Here is a 14,560-nt window from a genome sequence, read left to right on the forward strand (position 1 = left end):
CAGGCCGAGATGGGAGAGACCTCACTAGAATTGAGAAGATTACAGCTTTCTTTAACTAATTGGGTAAACCTGCGAGGACGTGGCGAAAGATGGGAAGATGAGATGTGAGGTGGCAGTTTTATGGTTCTGGGCCATAAGGGAATTAAAGGAAATTAAATGGCTGATAAAGTTGCCAAATCAAGTCTGCAGTCAGAAAATATCCAAGTTAATATATCAATGGGGAATATAGTTTAAAAAGAGCATTGAGAAGGAGTGTCATAGGAAACAGATTAGAGAGGGAGACACTTTTACTCAGTTGAAACATCTGTCAAGAAAGGATCTGTTTATTATGGGAGAGATTGAACTACTTCAATGAAATGCATTATACTGAGAATGGGCCATTGTGGTCTGGGGAGTGGAAGCTATTAGGAAACACCCTGATGGACTATGTGAGTGTGGTAGTCTGGAGACAGTAAAGCATTGTAATAAATTGTAATAATTATAAATGAACAGATAGGGAAATTAATTAAAGAGGTCTAAAAACTACGTGTTTCTTCATTTTCTGTTTAAAAAAACCCAGAATAGGATTCTGAAGCCTCTACGGGGCTGTATCATAGTATCGAATGTGGATCTGAACAATAGGGGGCAGTGATGCACAAGCAGGTGTATACTATGCCACAGATCTAAAAGAAGAAGAAGAAGACTGGACGACGCACAGCGACATGAGAAACTGGGGGAAAACTAGCTTACGGGCTAGCTAGCTAGCTACGCGCCTCCGGTTTAATTTTTAGGTCATTTATTCCATTTGAGAAAATTCTGGAATTAAGTGGCCATTTTTGCCACTGGAACCAGACCCTTACTAGCCTGATAAGAGCGGCGAAAGTGCGAAATTTGCGAACGTCAGCCAAAGTTAGAAAATGTATAAGTCTCTGTACGCGTTCCGATCGCCAGAGCCAAACTCTCTCCACTTCGCTGCCGGAGAAAGCTTCCTAATCCTGGAGCGGAGTAATCAACACTGGTGGCTCGGATCGCGCTGCAGCTCGGGGGAAACCGGATACATACCGTCATCTTATATCGAGAGAATCCAGGTAAAAACTGAGCCAACGTTATTGTGAGTATGTCAAATGAGTTTATACATAAAGTAAACCAAACAGAAGGCATGACTGGGTTGCGATTAAATTAAGGCGATGCGCACAGATGGAATACAGTTAGCTTTGCAGAGTCATCTGACGTTAGCTCGAGGTGGTTTTAACATTTATGCGCAGGGTAATGCAGAATTCACAGTGCACCATGTGTACTATATGTCACGGCATGACATAACTGCATTTTGACCTGTTCAGAATTATTTAACTAGTTGGCTATCTGGCTACTGCGAATTATGCGGGGCTAGACATTTCCCAACACCCCATGTCCGATTAATGCAGACAGTGTTTTTTGCGTACGCAATTTGTATATTATATGTATATTATAATGATTGAGGGGTGCAGGCTGGATCTTATCTTGTACTTAAGTTGGCATCCTGTTTGATTCAGTCCGCAAAAAACCCAAATGAAAATGCTGACGTCAACCCAAACAACCTTGACTCATCTCAGTTTACTGGGCGTCTTTGTGTTAAACATAAACTAGCACTCTTCAGCAATTAAAAAAGCTAGTAAATACCAAAAATGTATCTGCCAAAATGCCCGTCGGTGTAATCAGTTTTAATACGATGTGCGTCACGCGCGTTGGACGGGCTGCAGAGATTACATCTGGAGGTTAGTCCTCTCCTGGTCCTGATGTGGTCGACTCGCGAGCCTGCACAACTATGATTTACCGCAAATTCTATTTTCGTTTAATGCCGCGCTACACTAAAGATGGGTATTGCTTTCCGTGTAAATTCATCGCTTTGCCATCAAAATGATAGAGAATAATGTTTGCTTGTCTGCGGGTATTTCAAGATATTCCCTACAAAAGCCTCTGTCTTAATAAGCACACTTTCCTCATTCTGAGAGAATAATCTTACTAATCTGTCCACTCATCTTTCTGTGCAACTCCCTAACAAGTTAATGCATGACCCATTGGCGTTGAGCATGTTACAGTTTTTAACAGGTAGAAATGTAGTTACATAATAGTTTTCTCTTCCCTCTGGCCTTTAAAAAAAACCTCTTCCAGGATACTTATATAATTGGACACATTTTTTTGATGCAGAGCAATAAAAGAAACTTTAAATTTTTTAAGGATGATCAGCATGTACAGCTCAAAAGCTGGCACTTTGACTTCACTGCAGTAACTCTACATAATTGTGAAATTTCAGAAATTAAAGCTAATGTAATTATTGTAATTACTGGACCAGTGAACAGCCATCATGTTCATGCACAGGTTCTCTTATATTTTGGTTCTGTTACTGTTTTGTGCTTAGACAGGCTAAGTGTAGTCAATTCACTACTTAATCAGATTAATAATTTGACTCATAGTTAAATTGGAAAGCTGAACAGAAAACAGCCAAGGAAAGGTGTAACTAAAGGCCCTCCTTTTTTATTGAAATTTAGAAAAATCCTTCCCCCAAAAGTAGCTACCACCTGGCATTATCACTATTGCCCCTGCACACAGTGTTCAGTGCTCACAAAAAAGTGACAAACATTGTTTCAGCTGGCATATGGCTATGATGTACCATTTGGTAGCTTTGGTAACTATACCTGTCAATATCCTTTGAAGGTCAAAATGATGTTTGCCATTTGACACTTTGATTGAATATCTGACCGACCAAGAGTCTGCAGCAGTGGTATACTGTTAACTCCCACTTGCTGGTATAGGGGCTTGAATCAGCTATGATACCTACAGGTTCCTGGTTGTCCTTAGTGAGCGATGTAAATCCACTGTGGTTTGTACTGTGCACTGAATCACTTGAGATTATGGCACTTTGAGGTAATGAAGAAGACTTCGCAAATCCACCGGTGGGCCTCAGTTGTCTGACTTGGTGATAGAATGGAACTATATTACTGTTGTTATGCTATTTATTCTGAAGCAATGACATCTGAAAGGAAGGAAATTCGAGGAGCTCAGTTAAATCCTTATGCTGTTATGTCTATTGATGTAGTACTCTAACCAAATACAGTTTGATTTGTGTTTGTAAGTTATAAAAACCTGCCTTTTAAAGTCTTTTCATCTTCACCAGAACCGGTTTTCCAAATTGTTGTGGTAGTACAGTTCCCATCAAGCCCTTTTCCCCACATCTCATGCACATTCTAGTCAGACAATGAACTGTGGGAGCTTGAGGCAAGGGAAAGGCTGGAATAGGCTGTGCACACTGTCTGTCAGGTTAAAGTTTAAGGGTTAGGTACATCGCCTTGACATGCTGACTTGCTCAACTGACAGAGGTTGAAACCGTAGAGATTGTGCAAAGTAGTGAAGAGCAAAAATGCCGACGTACACACACCTTTTGTGTTAAAAAGGGCCAGAGTTCTTCCCGCCTACATCATTAGGAGTAATGTGTCAAATTTGTCAAGCAGGTTGTTAGGCATATTATAGATGTATCCTTCTCTGGGTGTTTTGTATTATTGCCTTCCATGTTTTTAAGCAAATTTTTCCTTTTAAGTAAAGGGAGCATTGGTATCACTGTAAATCACTGTATCATCAGAGCATAGTCTTACAAATGAATGAATTAACTCAGTAAAGTACAAACTAGGTTTTTGAAGCTCATATCGATAAATGTATAAAATCTTGACATTTCATATTTTTAAAATATTTGAAATAGGCTACATGTTCAAAACACGCTTTAATGAAATGCCTTGGATCTAAAGCACTGGGTGAATTCATATAATTTTAGTATATATCTGAAACACTTTCAGAATATTTGAAAAGTGAATAATAAAATATTTCACTTAAATATTTAATTTTGTCTTGAATATGTGCTTTTCAGACAGCTTTGTCCAGTTTTTTTTTATTTTTATTGTTTATTGTTTCTTAAGAAAATTTGAAATTAATTTTTGTTTGGGATGTGGTCTGGATCATGCACTCTATGGTCTCTCGATAGGCCCCTGAGCAGGATGAGGTTCTGCAGTCCATCGACAGGGCCATCGAGGGCATCCACAACACAGCCATGAAAAACGGAGGCAAATACAACCTGGAGCAAAGAGAAGTGCTGCAGTGAGTCTCTCACAGGGGTTTGTATAGGGCGATTTATAAAGACATTAATTGCTCTGAATGGAAGACGCATCAATGCCACACTGCTCCACTAGTTTAATGACTTGGATATTTTCAGCCATATATTGGAGTTTGATACAAATTTTCTTCTTATCTTGCTGTGGGCCTTTGATTTCTGTTTCGGTCTGTTCACTGGGAAGTTGAACTTGCCTGTTCAGATTAATTTCAGGACCAGGTATGCATAGTGTAAGGCGTGTTTTAATGTTTCATTTTCCAGCATGAACATGAGACTTGGGCCTTGAGGTCCAGTCTTTTCTTTTTTCTTTTTTTTTAAAATAGCGCAGGCACTATCAGTCTGATGTAAGCAGTGACCAGAGGGGTATTCCAATTGAACGGTGATTTGATATGAAAAGTGTTTATTTCTCTCTGTCCCTCTTTTACTTTTTCTCTTTTTTCCCCCTTTTCCTTCACTGTTTCACTGTCTGTTTCTGTCACCACAGGAAGCTAATCCACCACAGGAAAGAGACCCTCTCCCGTCGAAGCCCAACTCCAGCCAGTCACAAACAGAAGATGCCGTCGTCCAGCAGTGACCTCTCACTGTGCCACACCCCTCAACCCCCCAATGGACTGAGCCGTGGGTATGGGCGCCAGGCCAGCGAGCCGAAATCAGAGACCACAGAGCCAGAAGAACAGGGCCTCTACCAGGTACTGCATGCTGTGACACCAGATACTGTGTGTACACACACATACAAACACACATGCACGAATGCGCACACGCAGTCACACACGCATACATGTGTGTTAACGCACAGTTTTGCATATACATGGACCAGTACTTACACTCGCACACTTCCCACAAACACACAGACACACATTGTGACAACCACCATCATTTTCTCGATCCGGTTTATGTTTATGGTTGCGTCCTTAAATCGAGGATAACGGTAGTTTAAAATGTGATTATCAGTATGACCCATAACAAATTATTTGTGGTTAGCTGTAAACGTATGCAAGTAATTATCCTTTTCCTTGAAAACAAAATCCTGGGGTGCGCATCTGTTCCTTTAAGACTGTGTGGTTGTGCCTCACGGAATTGGGTGCAGAGATTCAACTCCATTGGAGATAAAGGTGTGCGTTGTAAGTGCACCATCTGCGTCCCCAGCACTGCGACTCTCTATTTCCGGTTCTGTTGCGATTGCAATGTATCGACCACTTATTGGATGTAACACTATCACATGATTGTGTACTTTGAAACCTACTTTGCTATTTCAGCATTCGTTCAGCTTTGGCTTACCTCCGGTGCTATAACTTTAGCCAGCAGGCTAATGACGGCAATAAATTGCATGAATAAGTAGGCCTACACAATCATGTGGTCGCATTGTATCCTATAAGGGGTAAAAACATCACATTGGTGACAGAACCAGAAATAGGGGGTTGCTGACAGTACAGGGGACGTAGTTGGTGCGCTTACACCATAATGGCTGCCTCGAGGGAGGAGAATGAAAAGAGTTCTGGAATCACTGAGAAGACGCGAAGCAGCACCAATCATTTTACCCGAAACCAGAAACAGAATGGGAAAGGGATTACAGCTAGCCTTTGGAAAAACTAACTTTAAAACTTGAACTAACTAAACAGCAGACAGGGCTGTCTGTCCAACTGGGACAGTCGGCTGACGCTGGCCAGGCGACATCGAAGAGTTTCTGCGCAAGTTCAAGGCGTCTGTACGGTAAGCTTGAATGGATTTTGTTCTCAAGTTGGAGGGTAATTCCTATGGTTGTTATTTTGGACCATAGGGATACATTTATGAAGTGTTAGGGTGTGGCAGGTAAGGTTCTACAAAGTCATAAAATTAGTATATTTCTTAGACATGAAAGGGTGCGCAGTTGAAATCTTGTTGTTAATTTCCTCTACGTGGTTGTAACAAACATGCACTCAGACATCCTTACAGTATGTACAAATGAACGGGTGCTCGCACTGTGGAGACACACACACACGCACACACACACTCTGTCTCATATTCCATGTGTCTTCTCCTGCAGGTGCCCCTCCAGCCACGCCGTGCGGCCCCCATTACTCCTCCACCCCCAGAGAAACGCAGGGGCACCCGGCCCAAAGGTCAGCTACTCATACCCTTACTCTACTCCTCCTTTACTCACACTTTCTGCCATAAACCCTGTCCACATAGACGGCTCTGTTCACTGATTATAGTGCATAGCCTGTACCTGTGCCCTCACAAAGTAAATTATTATAACTGCTTTTTATATCTGTGAGTAGTGAGGTGGGCTGACAGCTCTTTGTCCTTTTTTCCCATCTCACTGTGCACTTCTGCACTTCTTTCTCATTCTCTCTCTCTCTGTCCCCCCACCTACAGAGCCAGAGGGTTCCAATAGTATTTCCCCAGATGGCCCTGGGCGTGGCGCTCCTCCCAGTACTGCGCCCTCGCCCTCAGTCAGCTCTGCCTCCCTGGACTCTGGCTCCTCCCACTCAGCGGTGTCCTCAGACGTCAGCCTGCCCAGTGTTGCCAGCAGCCCTCCCCCGATTCCCAACCGTGCCAAGGCCCCGCCTCCCCCTGCTCCTGTCCCTGCCCCTACTCCTGCCACTGCTCTTGCCCCTTCCCCTTCCCTTGCCCCTGCCCCTGCCCTCCCCTCTGAGTCCCCCCAGCCTCCGGCCCAACCAGCCATCCCTAAAAAGGGCCCCGCCCCTCAGCCCCAACAGCCAACACCCTTGGAGGACCACTCAGAGTCCGCAGGTTCTTCCTTGGCTCCACCCGCTGCTTCTGCCAGCCCCTCCAGCAGCCCCACCCATTCTGCAGTTGTTCCTGTGTCAACAGGGGTGGAGCTGATTGAGCTGGTCCGTAAAAACACCAATCTCAGTTACGAGCTGTCGCGTGTGGCGGTCGGTGTGGTCGTAGGTCATCTGCAGACCGCTCTTCCGCAGGCAGCTTCTGCTCTGGAACAAGTTCTCCTCTCATTGGTGCAGAGCAAGGTCAGTAAGTCCTCCCCTCTCTGGTGGGGAGCAGGGTCAGTAAATCCTCTTCTCATTGGTGGAGAGCAAGGCTAATTACAGGAGATCACAGATCACCACAGATCCCCTATGGTGCCAGTTATTCTTATAACGCTTTTTAAAAATGTGATTCTGTATATATCGTGCAGTCGTAGTTGCAGTTTGGAGTCTCTTGAAAGGGCCTCATGTCTGGCTGTATGACCAGAGGGCATATGAACAGTACTGAACTCGCTGGCTGTTGTGCTCTGGCTGCAGGACCTGAGAGCGGCTCTGCCTCAGGGGCAGGTTTGCCACGACGAGCAGAGGCTGGAAGTGATCTTCGGGGACCTGGCCCGGCACCGCGAGGACGCGCAGCAGCGCAGCTGGGCCCTGTACGAGGACCACGCCCTCATCGCCTGCTACCTGGAGGAGCTGCTGCAGATCCTGGTGAGCCGCTGCAGCGCCGGGGGACAGCCTGCTCGCCCATCACAACCCTGCCCCCAATCAAAGCCCTGTCCCCTATTATAAACCCGCCCCCAGTCACAGCCCCGCCCCCCCCATCACAACCCTGTCCCCAATCAAAGCCCTGCCCCCTATCACAACCCTGTCCCCAATCAAAGCCCTGCCCCCTATCATAACCCCACCCCCAGTCACAGCCCCGCCCCCTATCATAACCCCACCCCCAGTCACGGGTATGCTAAGTCGATCACTGTACAATGGCTCATACACTACAGCCTAATTGATAGGTGTACCAGATTCATGACTTAATCCTATGTATGTGTCCAAGTCTGTCAGTCTTGTTGAAATGGTATATGAATAATGATGCCTCTGAATCTAGAGAGTTTTAATTGCCCTGCTCATAGCACAGACGTTTGTGGCAGGGAGCCCTGCTGTGTAAATGTCAGTGTATTAAATCTGGGGCTGCAGTCAAGTTGTCATGGTGACCTGGAGGATGTACTGTTGCCCACAGACGGATGCTGACCCAGAGGTGTGTAAGCGGAAGTGCAGGGCCAACCAATCAGAGCCTGTGCTGTCACTCGTTTCTTACTACCAGATGGTAAGATGTCTGTTAGCATGGAATGCTGTAACAGGTACAACCTGCTTTACTAACGGAGTAATAACTCCTGTAGGACCGTATCTATGTATAATTATTATTATTTTTTACTATATAAATGTTTTTTAATGGTTGTGTATTATATACATTTGTGATGATGACTACAGTAATACAGCTATGCTGTGTCCGTGTGTATTTATGTACTGTGTTGGACCTATTAGAGTATAGTTACAGTACTTGTAACACTGTAGTGATCACATCGTACCATGTATGTTGGTTAGTGTGTAATTATAATACCTGTATTTGTCGGGTTGATAATACTTTGTTCAATAAACTTCAGTCGAAGTCTTAGATGTCAGTGGCAGAATACTAATTGACCTATAGTTTGCAACGTCTGTTATTTTGCCAGCTTTATGTATTACAGTGCTGTTATAATGCTGTATCAATTTTTATGTTGTGTTAGTGTGTAATTATAATGCCTGCATTATAACTGTAATTTTAATCTGAGATGTTAGTGTGTAGTTACACATGTGATACTATAATTATGACACTGCACTAGGGATACGATGTGTAAGTTATGGGGATATATCAATAACAAGGATTTGGCTGGCACTGTTGGCTGATAATGATTCTGCCTCGTTTTAAATTACAGCACAAAGGTAGAGCAAACTCATTTAATGGAAGGAAATGAACACAAATGTCATTTTATGAAGGAAAAATAAAAAAATTTTATTTGTATAATCAAACATTTCAATGTTATTATTAAGCAGAGAATATGAGTCTGTAGCTACGGACTGTCTGTATAGCTTTGCTTTAATTTGGCTGGTAAAGATGATAAAATTAGTAAGTAATAAATAATAAAGGGATAATTAGGCTGCTTTTTGAGCATGACAATTTCACTGATTGTATGGCATCTGCAGCACATCAGATGCGTCGCCTTTGATGCATGTATCCTGCATCATCATCATCGGCTGTAGTCTTGGCATCTGGCCACCATAGTGAGCTATTATGGGATGGCAGCAGTATGACCCCAATGTTATTGTGCATCCCTGCACTGTGCCCATGTGTGTGCTGTATGTGCGTAGTTGTGATATTTGTGTAGTGCTCGTAATGCTGCAGTTATACCTCCATGCCTGTGTCTGTGCTGTATGCAGGAGCACAGAGTGTCTTTGCGGCTGCTGCTGCTCAAGGTCTTTGGGGCGATGTGCAGTCTGGACTCCGCCCTCATCTCCACCCTCCTTAATTCCATACTGCCCATGGAGCTCGCTCGCGACATTCAAACTGACACCCAGGGTGCGCAAATCTGTCAGACTATAAATCTGCCCTTTCTATCGTTCTCTCTCTCTCTCTGTCTCTCTCTCTCTTTCTCTCATTGTTGAACTTTTTTGGCTTTTTGTTTCCTTTTTTCATTTTTCCTTTTTGTAGGTTTCATATTTGCTGTGGGGTCTTGCATAATATTGTAGATTTTTGGGTTTCTTCTTCCTTTTATTGTTAATAGAGGGAAGTTTATTAAAAGTGTCTCACTGCAACTGCCTGTAAAACTAAATGTGTGCCTCTCTGATTTTGTTTCTATAACTGAATATGCATTGTGTGTGTGTGTGTGTTTGTTTCTGCAGAGCATCAGAAGCTGTGCTACTCTGTGTTAGTCCTATCTATGATCTTCTCCATGGGGGAGCAGGTGCCATACCACCACTACGGTACGAGAGACTGTAACTCCGTGTTTGTGTATGCATGCATGCATGAATGTCCTTATGTATGTGTGATTTATGTGAGTATGAGATGTTTATGTGAGTATGAGAGTGTGCGCGCGCGCGCGTGCGTGGTAAGCTTGGTGTATCCTGCACCATATAACAGTTGATACTAAAGGTGCAAGGGCAGTGTAAGAGCATTGTAACTGTGTTATAAAAGTGGTGTACTCTGTGTTGCAGAGCAGCTGAACAGCTCGTTTGTTCTGTTCCTATTGGAGGTGATTGAGAACGGCCTCCCCTCTGACTCCACTGAGCAGCTTCCTGACCTCTGTATTAACCTGCTCTTGGCATTCAACCTGCACCTGAAAGGTGAGCCTCTTCACTTTGAGTGGACACACAGAAACTCTCTTCATTTTGATTGGACACAGGCAATCTCTCTGCACTTTGTTTGGTCACTGGGAGGCTATTCACTTTAATTAGTAATGCTTGTGTATAAAAGTAGCTGAGTCTGCCATTAAATCTTTTGAATCAGGATGGGTGGTTTGTCTGTCTTCTAATTCACAATTACAGTGGTGAATCAGGTGAATGAATTGTTTTGTAAAGTAAATGGCAGTAAATAATTTGAACATGAAGAGTTGTATGGTTGTGTTCTATTCACTACTTTGTGGTAAGATATGTGCCTTTTCTCTTTCAGCTCCAGACACTAATGTCATCATGCAAACACTTATTAGCAAAGGAAATGTGAAGATTTTGTCAGAGAAGATCTTACTACTGCTGAACAGAGGAGGTCAGACACAGCAATTTCCTGTCTCTGTTCACTTAGTGTCTCTGTTCACTTCCTGTATTTGTTTGTTTCCTGTCTCTGTATCTGCCCTGTCTCTGTTTAAAACCTGTCCACTGTGTGAGGAATTCTAATTCTTTGGTTATCAGAAGATTATTAGGCCTGGAGACCCTAAGGGATCACAATGGGTGGAAGAATTTTATAGGTTCTGCAAAATTTCTCTTTATTATTCAACCCCCCCCCCCCCCCCCCTCTCTCTAGGTGATCCAGTTTGTATGTTTAATCATGCCCCGCCTGCTCCACACGCTGTGCTGAAGTTTCTGCAGGACATCTTTGCCAGCAAAGACACCGCCACCATTTTCTACCACTCTGATATGATGGTGATGATTGACATCGCTGTGCGCCAGATCTCTGACCTGTCCCCTGGGGACAAGGTGAGGCAGACAGACTGGGACTACAGACTTCTGAATGGTTTTCATTCAGGATTGTATGATCTGTGTTTATGACCTCAAGCTCTTCTCTCTCCTTTTTCTTTTATTTATCACCTTCTTGCCCTCCCTTCTCTCTTCCCCTCTCTCTCTTCCTCCTTCTCTGGCCCTGCCTGTGTTTCTCTCCCTCTCTCTCCAGCTGCGTATGGAGTATCTCTCCCTCATGCATGCCATCATCCGCACCACAGACTACCTGCAGCAACGCCATCGTTTGAGCGACCTTCAGAGGGCGCTGCAGCGCATCCTGGTGGAAGGGGAGGAGGGGGCGGGACAGGGAGAGGAGGAGGGGACGGTGGCCAGGCAGATGGACAGACTAATAGTGCAGCAGATCTATAAGGAGTTTCCTGATATCTGCCATCAGCAGGACTGACATACACACGCTCACAAACACACATACACACATTTACACAAACCCTCTTCCTCTCAAACACACATATACTCACACTCTTTGTTTCTCTTTCTCTCACTGATACACACACACACTTAATGTTTCTCACACACACTAATCTTGACTCACCATCTCTCTTACGCACTTGTGTGCACACGTGCACACACACATACACACACGCGCACAAACACTCACACAAATTCAGTTAAAACAACGAGATCATTGCCATGACACTGATACTCTACATAAACACAGTGTGTGTACATAGGTGTATGTGTATGGATGTATGTGTGTTTGTGTGCTTGTTCTTCCACACTCTCCAAATCTAAATTCTAAATTGCCACCAGTATGTGTCTCTCAGGCTAATAAACTAAAAGTATATTTTCCCAGTTACTGTATGTTTTAACAGTGTGTGGCTGTCTGAGAAGAGCGGAAATAACAAACTGTATTTTCATAAAACTAAACTGAAATAAACAATGCAAACAAAATTTCCTTTTCTTTATTAATTGCCCATACAACACAGATACAGACACTGTCACATGCACACATGCTTACACATGCAAACACTGTTAAATGCACAAATATAAGCATACATAACCACACATTTATACAGACACATTTATGCACACTTCCATGTGCGCACACACACAGATATCCACAAACACATAAAATGAGACGGGCTCAGGAAGATGTACCGCAAGCTAGTCGGCCGCACCCATCTGTAGCTGAATCTGCCTCAGAACCTTTAAGGCCTTAATAAGCTGCATCTTGTCCTTCAGGGGAAACAGGTTCCAAGTGCGGTAGTTTTCCATTCTGCTGCAACTACTTTTCCAATGCTGCAATATATGCAGGGGCTCTGGCAGAGAAGGTGAGGGTGCTAAATTCTCTATCTCACCACACCAAATAAAAATATTAACTACACTAAATGTTAATGCATTCCACTAAAAATATACATTAGCAACACTACATTACACTACAGCTACACCAGATTGGAAGAATATACATAAAGTACATTCAATTACACTACCCTAAGGGTTCCAGAAAGTTCTAAACTCATAATATTTAACTACCGTATAGTAGAATGTGAAATTGGAAAAACTGCACATTCAAATACACCATATTACACTGCACGACACTGAGCTACACCGGTGTGTTTAGAATGGAGTTTCTACCATTAAGATGGAGTCCTGTGGGTGTAGAGTGGAGTTGTCATCTATACTGCCCCATCACTCAAAAAAAAAATGGGGAGAAAAAGCTAAAGAGGGATCAACAGGATACAAGAAAAATCCACTGTATCATCAAAATGACCGAGTTTACAATGCCTCCAGTGCAAGAGTACTTTTCATAAAAATATTATAAATGATACTTTAAAAATATGTGATGGAACAGGATGACTGTGTGTGTGGTTGTGTGTGTGTGTGTGCAAGCCTTAAATTATATTGCCTACTGCAGAAAGATTCTCATAATTCTTCACAGAATGCAACAGATTTACCCCATATCAGATTTACCCCATGCATGAAATGGAATGTGTGCTTGGATCTTGTGGCTAAAAAGAAGCAGCTCAATCTACCGAACCATTAAAATGTCAGTTCACAATACCCCCCAGGGTAAATAGTGTGTGAGAATGTCTTACAGTAACATTTTTAAAATAGAATGTGACCTTTGATGATTATATATAGTGACAGGAGCAACTCTCTCCTGCTCCTGTGTCTGGTTTGCTGTCCCCTCAACTCCTCAGGTGTATCAGTGACCTGACAGACCCGCAGGGCCTTGCACAGCATCAACCCCACACACAGGCGTGGCAGCAGCTGTGGCTCATAGCCAATCAGAGCAGCTGATACCAGTTGTTTAATTGTTGGGCTCAGAGGAGGTTTCTCAAAGACAACAGGTGAAGCTTCACCAAAAAATAAAGAAAAAACATGCATAACACACTCTACATATCTTTTTTTAATGTTGCATTATCACCACAATGAATGTTTTCCTCATGAAGCTAAAAAACCATGCCTTGGTTCAAAAACATGTCTGGTATCTTGCAAAACAGTGACATCCTCAGGATTTCGAAAGAACTTCAGTGAGGCAAGACTTCTGCCTGCTTCACTAGACAATGTTCATCAGTGGATGACTTTGGACAGTTATGGATTATGATGTGTTTATGAGCCCACTAGTCCTACAATAGTCTATCCAATCATGTGTGCTCTTTTGCGTGTCTCACCCTGATGATTGATCTAATATGGGGGAATCCCAAGGGTGATGGTGGGTTTGCTTCACAAAAGATTCTGGACAGCAGCCGCCACTGATTGGGCTCAAAGAAACGCTTAGGGCCCATGTGTAAAGGCACACCATTCTGTTGCATAATGGTACTGGCCACTTTGGCCTGAGTTGTTGCGTTTGTTTGTTCGTTTTTTTTTGTTTTTTGTTTTTTTTTGGTGGGCAGTGGGGTGGGGGGGGGGGGGGGGGGCGGTGGTTGTGATGCATTTTTGTTCCATTTTTCATGTTCTTGTTTGAGTGACTTTGTTTAAGCACAAGAAGGTCATGAAAGGTGGTCAGCCACACATTTTTGTGTTTGTTTGTTCACCGTATGACTCGATGGCTATCCCCAGCACTGTCACAATATGCAATGAATATGCAGTTGCATTACTTGAGAGATCCCACCTGATTTTTTCTGTTATAGGATCGAAGAATTTCTTGGCCTACCCCTGGCCAAGAAATGAGTCTTTTGTTTCTGTTTATTTACATGCACAGCAGATTCACAACTACAGTTTACACTGTCCTATGTGATTACTTGCTGAACTCAGCCTGGAGCTGGCATCCTTAATCCCACTCACCAGCCACTCCAATTTATGCATCCTTATCAGGATTATGGATGCATGGGCAGATGGTAACCCTGTGTTTCTGCCTAGGTGTAGAATGTTGAGTCTGAAGCAGAGGTTAAGGTTTATGTGACAGTGGAGGAGGGTCTACCTGACTCCACCCTTCTACACACATTACTCTAGACATGACCCCTGAAGACACAGCTGTGAGAGAATCTATCTGTCTGCCTGCCCCGTTCTCTCTGCCTGTTGGTCAGTCTGCCGACAA

At 43.5% G+C, this 14,560-nt stretch overlaps 1 protein-coding gene across 2 annotated transcripts; it reads left to right on the top strand.

Moving 5' to 3' along the window:
- Positions 1 to 645: 645 nt before the first annotated feature.
- Positions 646 to 11,970, top strand: LOC118211298 (NCK-interacting protein with SH3 domain-like). Of its 2 annotated transcripts, XM_035388397.1 has the most exons (13): positions 646 to 1,067; positions 3,992 to 4,104; positions 4,602 to 4,806; positions 6,141 to 6,216; positions 6,473 to 7,086; positions 7,360 to 7,530; positions 8,054 to 8,140; positions 9,292 to 9,430; positions 9,754 to 9,834; positions 10,066 to 10,194; positions 10,520 to 10,612; positions 10,868 to 11,040; positions 11,234 to 11,970. In XM_035388397.1, exons 1-13 carry the CDS (start codon positions 897 to 899, stop codon positions 11,462 to 11,464), a joined length of 2,283 nt encoding a protein of 760 aa, XP_035244288.1. In that variant the 5' UTR covers positions 646 to 896; the 3' UTR covers positions 11,465 to 11,970. The 2 variants fall into 2 exon arrangements, with proteins under 2 accessions (XP_035244288.1, XP_035244289.1); XM_035388398.1 differs by lacking the exon at positions 646 to 1,067 and having other exon boundaries at positions 3,990 to 4,121.
- The last annotated feature ends 2,590 nt before the right edge of the window (positions 11,971 to 14,560 follow it).

Source organism: Anguilla anguilla, chromosome 13 (assembly GCF_013347855.1).
Source record: "Anguilla anguilla isolate fAngAng1 chromosome 13, fAngAng1.pri, whole genome shotgun sequence".
NCBI lineage: Eukaryota > Metazoa > Chordata > Actinopteri > Anguilliformes > Anguillidae > Anguilla > Anguilla anguilla.

What these genes read in the sequence shown, in the direction of transcription:
- LOC118211298 (XM_035388397.1), top strand. Translation starts at nt 897, where the DNA reads ATGTATAAGTCTCTGTACGCGTTCCGATCGCCAGAGCCAAACTCTCTC. An exon ending in CAGGGGCACCCGGCCCAAAG is followed by an intron (nt 6,217 to 6,472) that starts GTCAGCTACTCA and finishes CCCCACCTACAG; the next exon opens with AGCCAGAGGGTTCCAATAGT. An exon ending in TCTCATTGGTGCAGAGCAAG is followed by an intron (nt 7,087 to 7,359) that starts GTCAGTAAGTCC and finishes CTCTGGCTGCAG; the next exon opens with GACCTGAGAGCGGCTCTGCC.